General features: G+C 58.6%; 1 protein-coding gene across 2 annotated transcripts; it reads left to right on the forward strand.

The window, feature by feature from the left end:
* The first annotated feature begins 1,232 nt into the window (after positions 1-1,232).
* On the forward strand, positions 1,233-12,250 carry PITX2 (paired like homeodomain 2). Of its 2 annotated transcripts, XM_065736886.1 has the most exons (4): positions 1,233-1,333; positions 3,285-3,340; positions 9,403-9,608; positions 10,980-12,250. In XM_065736886.1, exons 2-4 carry the CDS (start codon positions 3,295-3,297, stop codon positions 11,541-11,543), a joined length of 816 nt encoding a protein of 271 aa, XP_065592958.1. In that variant the 5' UTR covers positions 1,233-1,333; positions 3,285-3,294; the 3' UTR covers positions 11,544-12,250. The 2 variants fall into 2 exon arrangements, with proteins under 2 accessions (XP_065592958.1, XP_065592957.1); XM_065736885.1 differs by lacking the exons at positions 1,233-1,333; positions 3,285-3,340 and adding an exon at positions 7,785-8,395.
* Positions 12,251-14,919: the final 2,669 nt, after the last annotated feature.

Genomic DNA, 14,919 nt, shown 5'->3' on the forward strand with positions numbered 1-14,919 from the left:
CGGGTGCCGCGAGTGCTCCCTCTCCTTCCTCGAGTGCGTCGGGAAAAATGGGTTTCACCCAACTCAGTGGTCCCAAGGGCAGAAGTGGGCATCCAAGGGCGCGCTCCGTTCATTTGTTTCTCCCACAAAACCCCGCACTCCGGAGAGGGGCACGCAGCAACCGCAGCCGCAACCCCTCTGCTGCGCTGCGGGGCCGGGAAGCAGAGAGCTCGAATGCATCGCGGCTGAAATCGTTGCAAAACAGCCACCGACAGAACGGGTGCTGCCCTCGAAGTGCGAAAATGTGTACAGAAAATGTGTCATTTCTTTTTTCTTTCTTCTTTTTTTTTTTTTTCGCGTAGTCCCTCTAGAAATAAAACCGTGGAAATGCTGCGAAAAAAAAAAAAAAAGCGTTCGGTTTGGTTTGCTCTAAGTAAATACATCCAAATTCGTTTCTTTCTCAAACGCTGAAAACGGCTCAAAATCGAAAACCTCTCCCTCCGCCGCAGGGTCGGGGCCGTTCAGGGCAAACGGTGCTGCCGGCCCGAACGAGCAGCGAGGGGCGGAAGGGCATTTTGGCTGCCTCCGCTCTGCACTGGTGGTCGGATGGGAACAATAACCTCGCGGATTTGGAGAAAATGCTAAAAGAAAAAAGTAAGAAGAAAAAGGAAAAATTTTAAAAAAAAAGGAAATAAAAGAAAATTAAAGAAAAAAACAGGAAAAAATGAAAGAAAAGGAAAAGAAGAGAAAAAAAAGACGGAGGAAAAAAAGGAAAGAAAAATGGGAGAAGAAAAAATAAAAATAAAAGGAAGAAGGAAGGAAAGAAAGAAAGAAAGAGAGAGAGAGAGAGAAAAGGAAAAAAAAGAACGAAAGCAAAGGGGGGGCGGGTGGGAGCAGAGCCCTCTCGCCGCAGCTCGGCGCTGCCTTTCTGCACCTGAGCAGGGCCGGCCCGGCCTGGGAAACTTCTCCCACACCAACTCGCGCCGCCCGGGCGGGCGGGGCGCGCTCTACGCGGGCGCGGAGGGGCCGCGGCCGCTCTCTCTCTGTCTCTCTCTCACCTCGGCTCTTCTGCGGCCACCCAGCCCTCCTGCCGCCGCCGCCGTCGCTCCGCCGCCTGCCCCCTGCGCCCGCGCCCGGCCCCGCGCAGCGCCGCGGAGCCGCCGCCCGGCCCGGCCACGGGGCGCTCGGAGGAGGCTCCGTGACGTCAGGCCCGGGGGCGGGGGCCGGGGCCGGAGGGAGGCGGCGGCGGCTCGGAGCCCCGCAGCCAGCGCAGGAGCCCGCCGCGGCCCCGCCGCCCCCGGCAGCAGCGGCAGCGGCAGCAGCAGAGCGGCGGGGCGAACAGCGGCCGGCCCCGGTGAGTGGCGCACGGAGCGGAGAGAGCGGGGCACGGCGGGGCGAAACCGGGCCGAGGCTGGAGCTGCCCGTCCCCGGAGGCTGCCCGGGCTCGGGGGGTAGCGAGCAGCCGGTTACGGGGCGGCCGAGCGCTCCTTCCCTTGCAGAAGCAGGCCCACGGCTACCTGCGGGCTGGGCCCTGCTCCTGCGTGCGGCAGTTAGGAGCAGCCGGCCCGCTCGATGCTCATTTCTAAACGTCTTCTCTCGGTCCGTCGGGCTCCGGAGTTGGTCGGGAGCGGCTGCTGCCGTTGTGTCCCGACTTCCCCCGTTGGGGCGGGCGCAGCGGAGACGGACGCGCCTCGGAGTGGGGCGGCTGCGTCCAGGGAGCCCGGGCCCTGCGGCGCCGGTTCCCCTCGGGGCGGCGGTCCCGGCTGTCCCCGGCGGACGGTCGGCCCCGCTCCGAGCCGCTTTCGTTGGGGAGGAGGCGACCGTGAGCCGAAATCCTGGGCGTAAAGTCGCTCTCGCAGACCTCCGTGTTTCGGGCGTTGTTGAGATGCGCGCCGGGGAACTCGGCTTATTTCTTTTTTATTATTATTACTTTTTATTTTTTTGTCTCTTCAAGAATAGCAGTAGGTTAAAAGAAAAAAGAAATGAAGGTGGGGTGGGGGGAAAGAAGAGAGAAAAATACTCTGTGTGACACCGCTTCGTTGTTCGCGTCCTGCAGGTTTTATAGTGGCAGTGCTGCTGGCAGGTTGTTCCCTAGCGGAGCCGGCCCGGGAAGGGAGAGGAAGGGACGGGGAGGAAAGAAAGGGGAAAAGAGCTCCCTAGGCCCGCGAGTGTGAGCCTGCAGAAACGTTTAATTGCGAACGAGGAGTGTGAAGAGATATGGCAACGGCTCTATAGGTGGAGGGCAGAGCCGCCTGCAATTGAGGCACCGCGCTGCAGACAATAGGGAAATGCTCCTCGCTCTTCTTGGACCCGCTCTGCGATGTGGTTTAATAAAAAAAAGATGAATTATAAAAAAGACGCAAAATAAAGAGGGTGAGAAAGGAGAAAGGAGCAGAATACGGGCAAGGAGCAGAAATCCGCCATGCGAGGGCACTTTTCTCCATCGAGACGGGTGAATACGGAGAACAAACTTCCCCTCGGAGCGGCCGCTGTCCCATCCGTGTGTCGGCCTAGGCTCCGAGGAGGGCTAGCGGCCGTCGGCTGTGTGGGACTCATCCCGACAGAGCCGGGGAGGAGATCGAGGGCTGCGGGCCCACGCAGGCCGGGCCCGGTGCTAGGCCCGGCGTCCGTCCCGAGCCGCGTCGGCCTCGGGCAAAGGGCTGTGTCACCGCAGCCCGGGATGGTCGGGCTCGCACCGTGCTTCTCGGAACTTTGCTTTGGGTTTTCCCGTCCCTCCTTCCTTCTCGCGGCAGCAGGGGAGGACTGAGCGCTGCCCGCCGGCGCCGTTCCCATCTGCGGCGTTGCCGAGACCCGGCCCGGCTCGGGCGTTACAAAAGGGACAGCAGCAGAGCGCACCGAAACGACGGTGACATGCAAATTGGCCCCGAAATTATCATAAGTAAACACTGGAAGCCTGGACTAATAAAATCCCATCTGTGTTACTTCATATCGAGTTAGTAGAGAGCTGTGATAATGAATTTTGTAATATCTCCCGAACAGACATCTCAATCAGGCACTAATCCCATGATTTTACCTCCCAGCCACTGGGGCTGGGGACCCTCCTCCGCGTCCCCAAAACGTGGCTGCGGGGGGGGGGGTGGCCGGGCCGGGGAGCTGCACCGGGGGCTGCGCTCTATTTTTCCCGTGTACGACCCCTCTGCAGCGGAGGAGTCACACGGCTCCCCCGGGCTTCTGTTGTTATTATATTTGCTATCATAATTGTTACTATCGTTATATTTATTATATATGCATCTGCAGTCGTGGATTCGTTGCTTTAACAACCCAACGCGCTTCATCTTTTGCAGATAACGGGTAATGGAGTCCAACTGCCGTAAACTTGTCTCAGCCTGCGTGCAGCTAGGTAAGAGAACCCACCGCCCCGCGGCCTCCGCTGGGGGAGCCGGGAGGCGCCGGGGGGACGCGGGGACCCGCCGCCCCCAGCTCCTCCGCGGGCCCCTCGCCGCTCCGCGCCCGGCCGCCCGCCTGCGCGGCACTATGGCGCCCCCTGCCGGCCGCCCGCGCAGCGCCTCCAGGTGCGCGCCGTCCGCCTCCTGCGGCGCCCCGAAACGCGCGCAGCACCGCGCCCCTCCGCTGCCGGCGGGATCTCTCTGCTAATTCGGGGTGGATTTTTTTCTTTTTATCCTTGACTGTTTCCATTTTTCACCTCCCCCCCATCCCTTCCCTGAGAGGAGGGACGGCGCGCCGCCTTCACGTCTCGTGCCTGCTGCAGGCGGCCCGAGGGTGAGTGTGCCCAAAGGGTGATAAAGAAAAACACCCAGGCAAACGCATTACAAAGAAAACAAGTGCTCCGTATTCCAAGAGACTGTTTAATCCAAGATAAACGTAATTTTGTTTAAATAAAATACATTAACCTGAATTAATAATACGGGAAACTAGACGAAATTAATAATGCACGCCTTGCCGGTGTCGTGGTTAAACACTCCCCTGTAGGATCGCCGCGTTAACCCCCGCGGCTCAGTGCAGCTCGGAGAGCAGCATCGGGCTCGAAGCGCCGTGGGGCCACTGGACATCGCACCCTGCCAGCTGCTACAGGGAGGATCGGGGGCAGCAGCGAGCGAAATGCAGGGTGATCCCGGCCGAGTAGGCTGTAGGAGCCAGTAATTTTTAATCCCGGAAAAATACGTGATGCTGAATTGTGCCCATATCAGTTTTGCCGGGCGCTGTCGCTTTTTCCTTCGTTCGATAATAAGTGTTAAATAACATGAAAGGGAAGGGTGACATCGCTTTATGTATGGCTGGGAAATAAGGAGGGCCTTCCTCCCTCCCTCCCGACCAACAGGTGGTCTTAATCAGAGCCCCGAGCGCGAGCTAATGGGGAAGTGGGGACCTTTCCGATTCGAGAAATTTACGAGCCCTTCCCTTTTCGGCGAAATATTTATAAAAGTAATGCCCACATGCTCTCCCTGACATGTTCGCTTTTACTTTCCCCGCCAAGAAACAAGCGGATATTTTCTTAACCGTCAATTAGGATCGCGGGTTACTGTCGTGAACTTAAAATGCCCAGCCTCGTTCCCCTGTCAGCCGTTCTGCGTCCTACCCGTTGGGCTGAAGGGGGAAATCTCTACCTGAACACTCTGAATGTCCAGAATTGAACGAGAACCCTGGCACATCGCTGGGCTGCCCTGCCGCCTTGCTGTGTGCGGGCGGCAGCTCTTGGAGCGCCCCGACGTGCGGGGCAGAGTCCGAATGGCTGCGATTTGCCTTTGAATTCCGTAGAGGTTCTCGTAGCTTTTATTGGATTTTGTTGTTTGTTTGTTTTTGGTGGGTTTTTTTTTCCTCTCTTCTTTTCGTTGCGCTATGAATCCCGCGGTGCTCGTTGATTGCGGGCTGTGTCTGGGCGTCAGAACTTTAGGCTTGACGTGGTTTACCTCGAGAAAAATATCTCGTCCTTCAGTGCGTCCGATATAGGGCAGCGAAATAGTGCACGGACCGTCCGTAACCGCGTTCTGCCGGCGCGCGTGTTTGGGACCGGGCAGCGCGGTGCCGTGATTGCCGTCCTGCGGGAGGAGGGAACGAAATTCGGGAGGAGATGCCGCAAGCGAGGCGGGCGCTGGGGCTCCGGCTTAGGAACGGGTCCGTTGTGCAGGGGGAAATGAAGATAGCCAAGTGAAAAAATAGCGCTGCGGCCGAGAATGGCAAAGGCGGGCGCCGTGTATACCTGGAGAGATGGAAAAAGCGCTGCTGGGTGCACAAGGTTGGAAAAGCACCCAGCAGGCGGGCTGGCTTCTGGGGGACTTATTCGGATAATTTTTACGAAGGGCAGAGGGGTGCTTAGATTCTACCTGTGCGTTTTTAATTGAACTTAGATAATCTATAGAATTCGTTAGCTGCGGGAATCCTTACCCGCAGCCGCTAACGCGGGTGACGCTGAAGCAGCCGCCTCCCAGTATAAAGCACTGGGATTACAGTCCGCCCTGTATCAGCGGCACCAGCGCGAATCGATTGTTTCAACCCCTTAAAAGAAGCGGGGGGAGGGGAGCAAAAAAAAAAAAAAAAAAGAAAAGAAAAGAAAAAAAAAGAAAAAAAGGGAAAAAAGGAAAGAAAAAGAAAGAAAATAAAAGAGGAAATAATTATTTGGGCTGAACACTCAGTAACTTCTTGTCGCTTAAAAGAAAAATAATAAAAATAAACAAAAAAATTTAAAAAAGAAGAGAGAAAAATAGAGCAGTGATCCCGCCTTACGCCCAGCCCCGCGGAAGGTGCTCGGAGTGGTCTGGCCCCGCCTCCCCCCATTGCCGGACGGGGACAGACCCCGCACCCCACACCCCGCACCCCGCCGGCTGCGCACGGGAAGTTTGTTACCGCGCTTCGAGCGTCGCATCAGTTTTATTTTCTTTTTTTCCCCTCCCCGCCGGTGTCTGAGAATAATATATGCAGCAGTTGTTAGCCTCACTCCAGGGAAAACGAAATGTATAAGGAAAGCTTATTCGTGAGGAGGAATATACTAATGGAACAATCTGATGTCTTCTTAATCCTATGTAAAAAGCTCTGTAGTCTTCCTAATATTGACTGAATGGGTAATTAATGGCTCTTCATCGAGGAGAATACGCGGTAATCCGAGATAGGCGGGAGACAACAAGGGAGGGGAGCAGCAGGCAAGGCGAGCGGGGCTGCGCAACCCCGAGGTGTCCGTCGGCGATCCTATAAGTAGATGAAAGAAAAGTGGGAAAATAAAGACCTGCGGGAGGTGGGCGGGTTGGGACGGGAGAAAGTAACACTCGGAATAAAATAAAAGTAAACCAAATAAAATAAAAGCATTGCAAAAAGGAGGAGGGAGGGTCCCCCGGTCCCTAATATTTGGGGCTGTGCCCGACGTTCCGGGCTGGGCTTTGGGGCGGCCCCGCGGCGAGCAGATCGGGCCTGAGGGGATGGGAGCTGCAAGCGGGAAAGGAGAAGTTAAACAAAAAAGTCTTCTTGACGTTTTAATTGGAACCTTTAGCGCTAATATATGGCTTGGGTGCCTGCAATGAGGTTGTTTTTCGGTTGGCTGACAGCTTCTAAAATATTATTTCACTTGGGAAATAAAAGCTTCATCTCAGCTTCTAGGTGGGTATTTTTGGATTTAGGTGATTTATGGTCGCCATGACAACTAACGCCGCCTGCCCGCTCCCCTCTCGGCCGTGTGCGGGGCTGTAAGTCGGGGGAAGAGCCTACACGCCCTCGTTTTTGGGGATCGGCCCCCCTCGGGTGGGAGCGGAGGACGCGGGGCCGGGCCCGGACCGGAGGGGGGGGGTCTGACTGCGGGAGCGAGGCGTGGGGTGGGAGTGGGGATAGGGTCGGTAAACAAATTGTGCGGAGCGGAGCCGGCTTCGTATTGACTCAGTTATAGGTCATCGGCTGCCGGTGCGGAGGGAGGAAATATTTACTTTACACATATACTTTATGATCTTGAGGGAATTAGAGGAAATTCAATAAGAAAACGGCTAGAATCATTTTAAACCCCCTATTTAAGAGACTTAAGCAAATTAGAGTCTTATCAGATTAAAATCCACTACAAATGTAAGAGCGTTGTCTCCGCCGAAACGCTGTGGGGTCTGAGGAAAGAGATTCGCTGCCAAATCTCGGGGATAAAAACGCGTCATTTAAACAGCAGATAATGAGCAGAATGTAAATTAATTTAACCTTCTTTACTAACAGCCCGCGAAAGGAATATGTGCCATTCGGCGATAAGTGCAGTTGCGAGGGACGGTGCGAACATCAGCGGGCGGAGGGACCCCGGCGGGGGGGACGAGGAGGACAGCGGGGTGGGGGGGGGGGCTGTCCCACGGGCCGGCTGCACCTGAGCCCCGAGGCGTGGGGAGACGGGGCGAGCAGTGCTGCGTGGAGGGCGCGGGGCGGCAGCGGGAGCCTTCTCCAGCGGGTCCGGGCGGGGGCGCGGAAATCACGCGCGCTCGAAGCCGTGATTCGTGCAGCCCTCCCCGCGTCGGTGGCAGCGAGGTGAGGGCTTCCCGACCCGCACCGCGGAGAACTACTGGCGGCTGTCGCTGCTTCGTCGTTGCGGCCGTCGGCACCGCTGTCACCTGCCCCGAGCCCGTCCCACCCGCCGCACAGCCCTCGCTCTTATTGCCCACCCGGGGCCGGAGTCCGGCCTCTCCTCCCGGGGCCGCCCCGCTCCGCTCCGGCCGCCCGGTGCCGCCGTGCGGGAGGCCCGGGGGAGGCCCGGGCGGGGCGGGGCGCGGCGGGGGCGGGAGCGGCGAGCGGCGGGAGGCGGTGCGGGGGCGGAGCGGGGCGGGCGCGGGTGACGTGCCGGCGCGGGGAAGGCCGCCGCCGGTTTAAGATGTCAGGCCAAGAGGGAAGCGGCTGAGCTGATGCGGTGCGGGGCTGGCCGCGGCGCGGCGCGGGTCCATGCGCGGGCGGCGGAGCGGAGCGCCCCGCGGAGCGCCGCCGAGCCCCGCGGCGGGCCGGGGGCCGCCGGCCGGGGAGCTGCGGGGTGGTCGTGACGGCTCTTGCGGGACCGGAGCCGCTCGCTCGCCTGCCGCCACCGCGCCCCCCCGGGCGGTGGGGGCTCCGGGGCGCGCCAGCCCGCCCCGCCGCTAGCCGAGCCCCGGGAGGCCGCCTAGGGAGGGAGCGCCGCGACTGCCCGGGCCGCCCCCCCGGGCACACGCACTCTTTCTCCCGTCAGCCCCCCCGGGCGCGCCCGTCGGCTTCGGCGTCCTCTCGCCGATGAGTTGCATGAAGGACCCGCTAAGCCTGGAGCGCCTGGGAGCCGGGAATAATAAGCTGTGTTCCTCCTCACCTTCCTCCTCATCCTCCTCATCCTCCTGCCACCACCAGCAGCCCGCGCTGGCCATGGCGACGGCGCTGGCACCCGGGCAGGCTCGCTCCTCCCTGGAGGCCGCCAAGCACCGGCTGGAGGTGCACACTATCTCCGACACCTCCAGCCCCGAGGCCGTAGGTAAGAGGCGGCGAGCGGCGCGGCGCCCCCGGCCCGCAGTCCCTCGGTCCTGGCTCGGGGCGGGTGTTGACGGCTGCGGGAGAACGGCGTGAGACGGGCAGGCGAGAGATCGGATTGTAGGGGGTGAGCGATGGGGGAGCAGATGGGCAAATAACGTGGCGAGTGATGTGAGTACAGATGGGAGAGTGTTGGGATGAGGAGGGCGGATTATATGGATACAGAAGGGTTGGCAGCGTGGATACAGATGGGCGAATATATGGCGAATAACGAGGTTACGAATGGCTGAATGATACGGTTATAGAGGGCAGGTAAAACGAGTACAGACGTACGAATACAGGTCGACTAATGCGGGTGCAGATGGGTGAATGAAATGGATACGGAGAACGAATGACATGGATACAGTGGGCAGGTAATATGGATACACAAAGGAAATAATATGGATACAAGTAGGCGATCCTATGACCAGCAGGGTGGATACAGATAGGCGAGTAACGTGGATGTGTATAGACGAGTAACACCGGCGGACGGGTGAATGGTGCGGATAAAAGGGTATCGGATACATAAGTAGTACGGATGCAGGCGGGCGGATAACACGGATACAGAACGAGAGTAATGTGGAGACAGGATGGCGAATAACACGGGTAGAAACAGACCAGTGGTACGGACAGAGGGCGAGTGGTAACGGACAGCAACGGGCGAGCGCCGTGCATAGAGACGGGCGGTCTGCGCGGGGGGGGGACTGGCCGCAATCCGGCTGCCCCAGGCCGGTAACGCGTAACGCGGGCGAGGAGAGCGGAGCTCCGCCGGCGTCGGAAGCGCACACGGACGGGAGAACGCAACTCCCGTAGCGGGCGGCGGAAAAGCCGCAGAGGAGCGCGGAGCCGCCGGGGGCCGGGCGCGGGTTAATGATTAGCGGCGCGGGGGCAGTCCGCGGGGAGCGGGGCGAGGCTTGGGAGGCTGAGGTGCCCCTGTTTTCCGCCCCGCTGTTTTCTCTTCCCCCCTTGCAGAGAAAGAGAAGAGCCAGCAGGGCAAGAGCGAGGATGCGGGGCCCGAGGACCCCTCCAAGAAGAAGCGGCAGCGGCGGCAGCGGACGCACTTCACCAGCCAGCAGCTGCAGGAGCTGGAGGCCACCTTCCAGCGGAACCGCTACCCCGACATGTCCACCCGCGAGGAGATCGCCGTCTGGACCAACCTCACCGAGGCCCGGGTTCGGGTGAGTCCGGGGGCGGAGCGGGGACAGAGTTCCGCGTCTGCTTTCGGTTTCGGGTCCGTGCGGAGAGCGGGGCCGGGCCCTTCCGCCCGGGCAGGCGGCCCCGGCTCTACTCTCGCAACGGAGCACAGCTCCCGCGGAGCGCTCCGCCTCACCGTGCTGCTGCTTCCCACGGGAACCTACGGAAACCGTTGGCCGGGAGAGTGGCTGGGAATAGGCTGCAACCTGCGCGTCCTCTAACGAGAAAAAGATGTAAAACGCACGCGGGCTGTCTGCGCTCTCCCGACGTGCCCTTCCGCGCATTTTCTTTCGCTTCGCAATTCGCCGAGCGCCTCTCCGCCCTTTCCCCTCTCCGAGATTTATGGGAGCCATCGGCGCGCTGCGGACATCCCGGGGCCACATCCTGCGCGCGGGCGAACGCTGGGGAAAAACAAATAATAAAAATGAATAATAATAATCATTAAATATATATATAGCTAAAATGAGCGGAACCGAGCCTCCCAGATTTTCGGTAAAAAAAAAACAAACAATCAAACGAACAAACAAAACCACCTAAGCCCTCTCCTCCTCGCTTGGAGAATGCAGAAGGTGAGCGGGCGGCGCGGAGCTGGGAGCCGTGTGCCGGTGTTCCCGGCGCTGCTGCCGCTCCCCGCTCGGCCGCCGCCGGCTCTGCACCCCCTGGGGCTCCAATCCACACCGACCCCGCGGCACCGCCGGCGCTCAGACACCCGCGTGTGGATTGGAGAAGGCGCGCTGTCCTTTGTCTGCGGGGAGGCTCCCTCAGACCTCATTTAGCACGTTGTTAAGAAGCGATTTTCTTCTCTTCCTCTCTCTCTTTTTTTTTCCCTTTATTTTTTATTTTTTTCTTTTTTACAAAGAGCGGTCGAACGAGTTTGTTTAGAAGTGGTTCCCGGCTCTGGAAGCTCTCTCTCAGGGGGAACTCGGAGCTTTAACCAAGTGAAGTAACGATTTATGAGTTGCTGGCTTCCCTCTCCCTCCCCATAATAGGAAACATTGCCTTAAAGTTCCGCCGCTTTCCAGGCGTTCTGCCCTCGGTTTTTGCACTCTTGTATTTCCCCTGGATGACGGCGCTTTGGACTGAGCCAAGAAGGGGAGAAAAAAAAATAAAAGAGAGAGAAAGAATCGAGAGGGGAGAGGGGGAAGGAGGGGGAGAAGGAAAAATATAAATAAAAATTAAAAAAATAAAGGGGAGGGGGTGGGGAAGGAAAAAACAGTAGTGTTCTTCCCTGGGGCAAGAATGAGAGTGCAGCCATGCACGGGAGAGGCTCTGTGTGCCCATCTGGGGATGGCACACTTGGGGTGGCCACCACTAACACACTTCTCCATCTCCCCTCCTCTCCCCCGTTTCTAAAGGTTTGGTTCAAGAACCGCAGAGCCAAATGGAGGAAGAGAGAGAGGAACCAGCAGGCTGAGCTGTGCAAGAACGGCTTCGGGCCGCAGTTCAATGGCCTGATGCAGCCCTACGACGACATGTACCCCGGGTACTCGTACAACAACTGGGCGGCCAAGGGCCTCACCTCTGCCTCCCTCTCCACCAAGAGCTTCCCCTTCTTCAACTCCATGAACGTCAACCCGCTGTCCTCCCAGAGCATGTTCTCCCCTCCCAACTCCATCTCCTCCATGAGCATGTCCTCCAGCATGGTGCCCTCGGCGGTCACTGGCGTGCCCGGCTCCGGCCTCAACAGCCTGAACAACTTGAACAACCTGAGCAACCCCTCCCTCAACTCGGCGGTGCCCACGCCGGCCTGTCCGTACGCTCCTCCAACGCCTCCATACGTTTATAGGGACACGTGTAACTCGAGCTTGGCCAGCCTGAGACTCAAAGCAAAGCAGCACTCCAGCTTTGGCTACGCCAGTGTGCAGAACCCGGCATCCAACCTGAGCGCCTGCCAGTACGCCGTGGACAGGCCTGTGTGAGCCCAACTCAACCCCGCTGCCACGGACTGAGCTGCGCTGGAGAGTGGTGGGCACTGTGGAGGAGGAGAGGGGGAAAAACAGAGAGAGAGGGGAAAGAGGAGAGAAGGGAGTAAAGGAAACCACTGAAATGAGATAGTTCCTTTGTTTTCAAAGGACCTCCTGCAGACTGGGAGATCTACGCTAAGAGTATTTCAGCAGTTACAAGGACATATATATATATATATATATATACGGACAAACGGTTGACTGGATATGATATGACATTTTAATGTTCCTATAAGCTTGTTATTTTTTAAGTTTAGCATTGTTAACATAAAAAATGACGGAAAGGATGTATATATATCGAAATGTCAAATTAATTTTATAAAAGCAGTTGTTAGTAATATCACAACAGTGTTTTTAAAAGGGTAGGCTTTAAAATAAAGCATGTTACACAGAAGCGATTAGGAGTTTTTTCGCTTGCGAGCAAGGGAATGTATATACTAAATGCGACACTGTATGTTTCTAACATATAATTATTAAAAAAAACAACCTTGTGTGAATATCGGTTTTAGAATAGTACCTCTGGTGGATGCAAAGATGTTTCTGATATTGCAATGTAAAACATGCCCTGTGTATAACATTTCGTACAATATTCTTGTTTTACTTTTCAGCCGACATGAAAAATAATGTGTTTTATTTCATGGGAGTAAAAGATGCAGCATTCACTTCTGTCCGGAGCTTTATTTCCGAGCGGAGCGCGCAGCGGTGGCCGCTCCGCAGCCGCGGATGTCGTTCGCTGCACTCCCGCGGCGGTACGAATCAACGCCGCACTTTTTCGCGCGGAAAAAAAAAAAAAAAAGAAAGAGAAAGAAAAAAACTCATAACAATCCTTTCCCGCTGGAGGTGCGCGGCACGGAGCGGAGGGGATCCCTCTGTCCCCACGCGCACCCCGGGAAAGCCGTGGCAGCGGTGCGCTCGGGAACTGGCGGCCGCAGCGCAGCGGAGAGAGCTTTTATCGCCTTTAAGAAGAGGGAGGGGGAGAAAAGGAAACAAAATAAAACAGAAAGAGAGAAGAAGAAGCGACGCCCGCCTGCAAAACAACCCTGTGCCGCGCGGCAGCCCACCCCCCGCGCTCACCTTCTCCGCGGAGCCGGGAGCTCCTTCGCGCAGCGCTGCGTCGCTATTTCCGAAGCCCCGCGCGGACGGTACGGAAACAAAGAGCGGGCGCAGCGCGGCGCGGGGTGAGAGGTGAGCCCCCGCTTCCTGCCGTGCCGCGCCGCGCCGCGCGCTCCGAGGGAAAGGTCGTGCTCTCGCGTGTTTTGTTTTAAATACGAGTGACCCATTAATTCTAAACCTGCTTGTTCCTGAAATTATACAGGATTATAGCTCGCGAGCTCCGGACAATGAGGCAAATCAAGATGAATTGCCGCTCGGCCCTCCCGGCGGCTCCCACCCGGGCGGCCGGGAGGGGCGGCAGCGGGAGCGGAGGGCCCCCCCGGAGAACGGAGCGCGCTCGGCAGCGGTGGGGGATTCGCGGCGGCCGGGCCGAGACCCCCGGAGCGGGAGCCCCTCAAAGCGGGGCCGTCGGGGCGCACGGGGGCGGGGAGTGCGCACCTCCCGGCGGGCCGGGGGCAGTGAGCGGCGGGAGGGGGGTGGGAGGGAGAGAGGAACCGGGGCCTGGGGAGAGGTCGGGCTCACGGTGTGAGCAGCGCCCCCCACCCGACAGAGCGGTGTCCCCCGCTCTGCGGCCGGCAGCCTCCTCTTTTTTCCATTTTCCTTCTATTATTGTTTATTTCTTTCTATTTCTCCATCCCTCCCCTCCTCGACACGCTCCCGGGCAGGGGGAGGCGGCGGCCCTCCCGAACCTGACCGTGCTGCCCGCCCGGCCCAGCGCCGCTGCCGTCGGTTTTCTTGTGCCGTGTCAACACTTCGGCCGGGTGAGTGCCAGCGTCGCGACACGGGGCCCCCACCCCACTCCTCTCCCCCCCCCTCCACTCGGCGGGGTCGGGGCCGACCCGAGGAGTCCCCTCTCGGGAACAGCGCGGTGGCGGCGGGCGCTGCTTTCGCCTCTCGGTTCTTCCCGGTGCGCGGTTATTTATACCGCTCTCCCTCCCTGCAGAATGTCTGCATGTATATTTAGAGGACGTGTGTGCGCGGAGAAAGAATATACGTATCTAATATATGTATATATACGTTGAGGGTAATATATGGACCGTTTCCGGAGCACAGAAATATTGGATCAGAGTTTTCCACTCTACTGTGTAATGGCTCAAACGATGAAAAATCAACGTGACCGCTCAGAGCGGGCATAAATCACTCCGAGTGTGATCTGAATTTCTCTCTCCCCCTAGCTGAAGCCTGGAGGGTCATCATTTTTCTGCGCCACTTGACCAAAGATATAATGTTTTGATTAGCTCGTAAATCAAAATCTTGGGCTGTGCTTCTCTTCCTTCTTTTTTTTTTTTTTTTCTTTTTCGGGGGCTTTCCTTCTTATCAGCGGTGGCAGCGCGAACCTGGAACAATGGAGGCCGCGCCGAGGAGAGGAGGGCGAAAAAGAACCACAACGAAACGGGGAATTTGCAGCAGACCTCTGGCGGGCGGCGGCTGCGGGGGGGGTGAACCGCGAGGTGCCCACCCCCATTCCCCCCTCCCTCCCCCCCCCCTCGCCCCTCGGCACGGCCGCTCCCGGCTCCTGCTGTGCGGCCCCCGCGCCGGGCGTGCGAGCGGGGCAGCGCCGTCTGCTCCCAATCCACATCTCAATCCACAGCGCTGGCGGCCCGCGCAAACCCCGCGCAACCCAAGCGCAGCTCCCGCCGAGGCGCGCAGCCTTGGGCAGCGCGGTGCCGCCGCGCTCTTTTGTTTTCGGCCGCATCCTCCGCGCACTTTGAACGCCGGTGGAGCGCGCGGGGCCCGCGCCGGGCCGGGCCGCAACGAGATGCGCGGCGGGGCGGCTCGTCCGGGTCAGCGCGGGGCTCCGCGCCGTGCCGTCGTCCCTCTCTTGTCTCCACGCGTTATTTTCGCTCGCACGCACTCATCCAGCCGCTTATTTTCCCGAACGGGCAAATTTCCCCTACCTGCCCGTTTCTACACCTCCGAAATTAAAGAACCTTTTCATTGCCCTACGAGACCCACCGGCATTCTGGGAGGGAAGGAACTTCCTTGGGAAAATAGCTGACATTCGAGCCCGGCCGTGTTTTCGGAAAGACACTCCGCAGCGCTGCGAGCCGGGCAGGGGCGCATCCCGCTCCCAGCAGAGCCGCACTCCGAGCAGCGGGCGCTCAAGATGCGCGTGTGAAGAGATGGTGGGGGACACTCCGGGGCTTGGTACAGGCGGGGTATGGGTTTCCCCCTGTGCGTACCCGCGTTGTAGCGGTGTCGGCGAGGACACTGCGCG

The sequence above is a fragment of the Cyrtonyx montezumae genome, unplaced genomic scaffold (genome assembly GCF_038088225.1).
Source record: "Cyrtonyx montezumae isolate F1298 unplaced genomic scaffold, pur_monq_1.0 scaffold_2, whole genome shotgun sequence".
Lineage (NCBI taxonomy): Eukaryota > Metazoa > Chordata > Aves > Galliformes > Odontophoridae > Cyrtonyx > Cyrtonyx montezumae.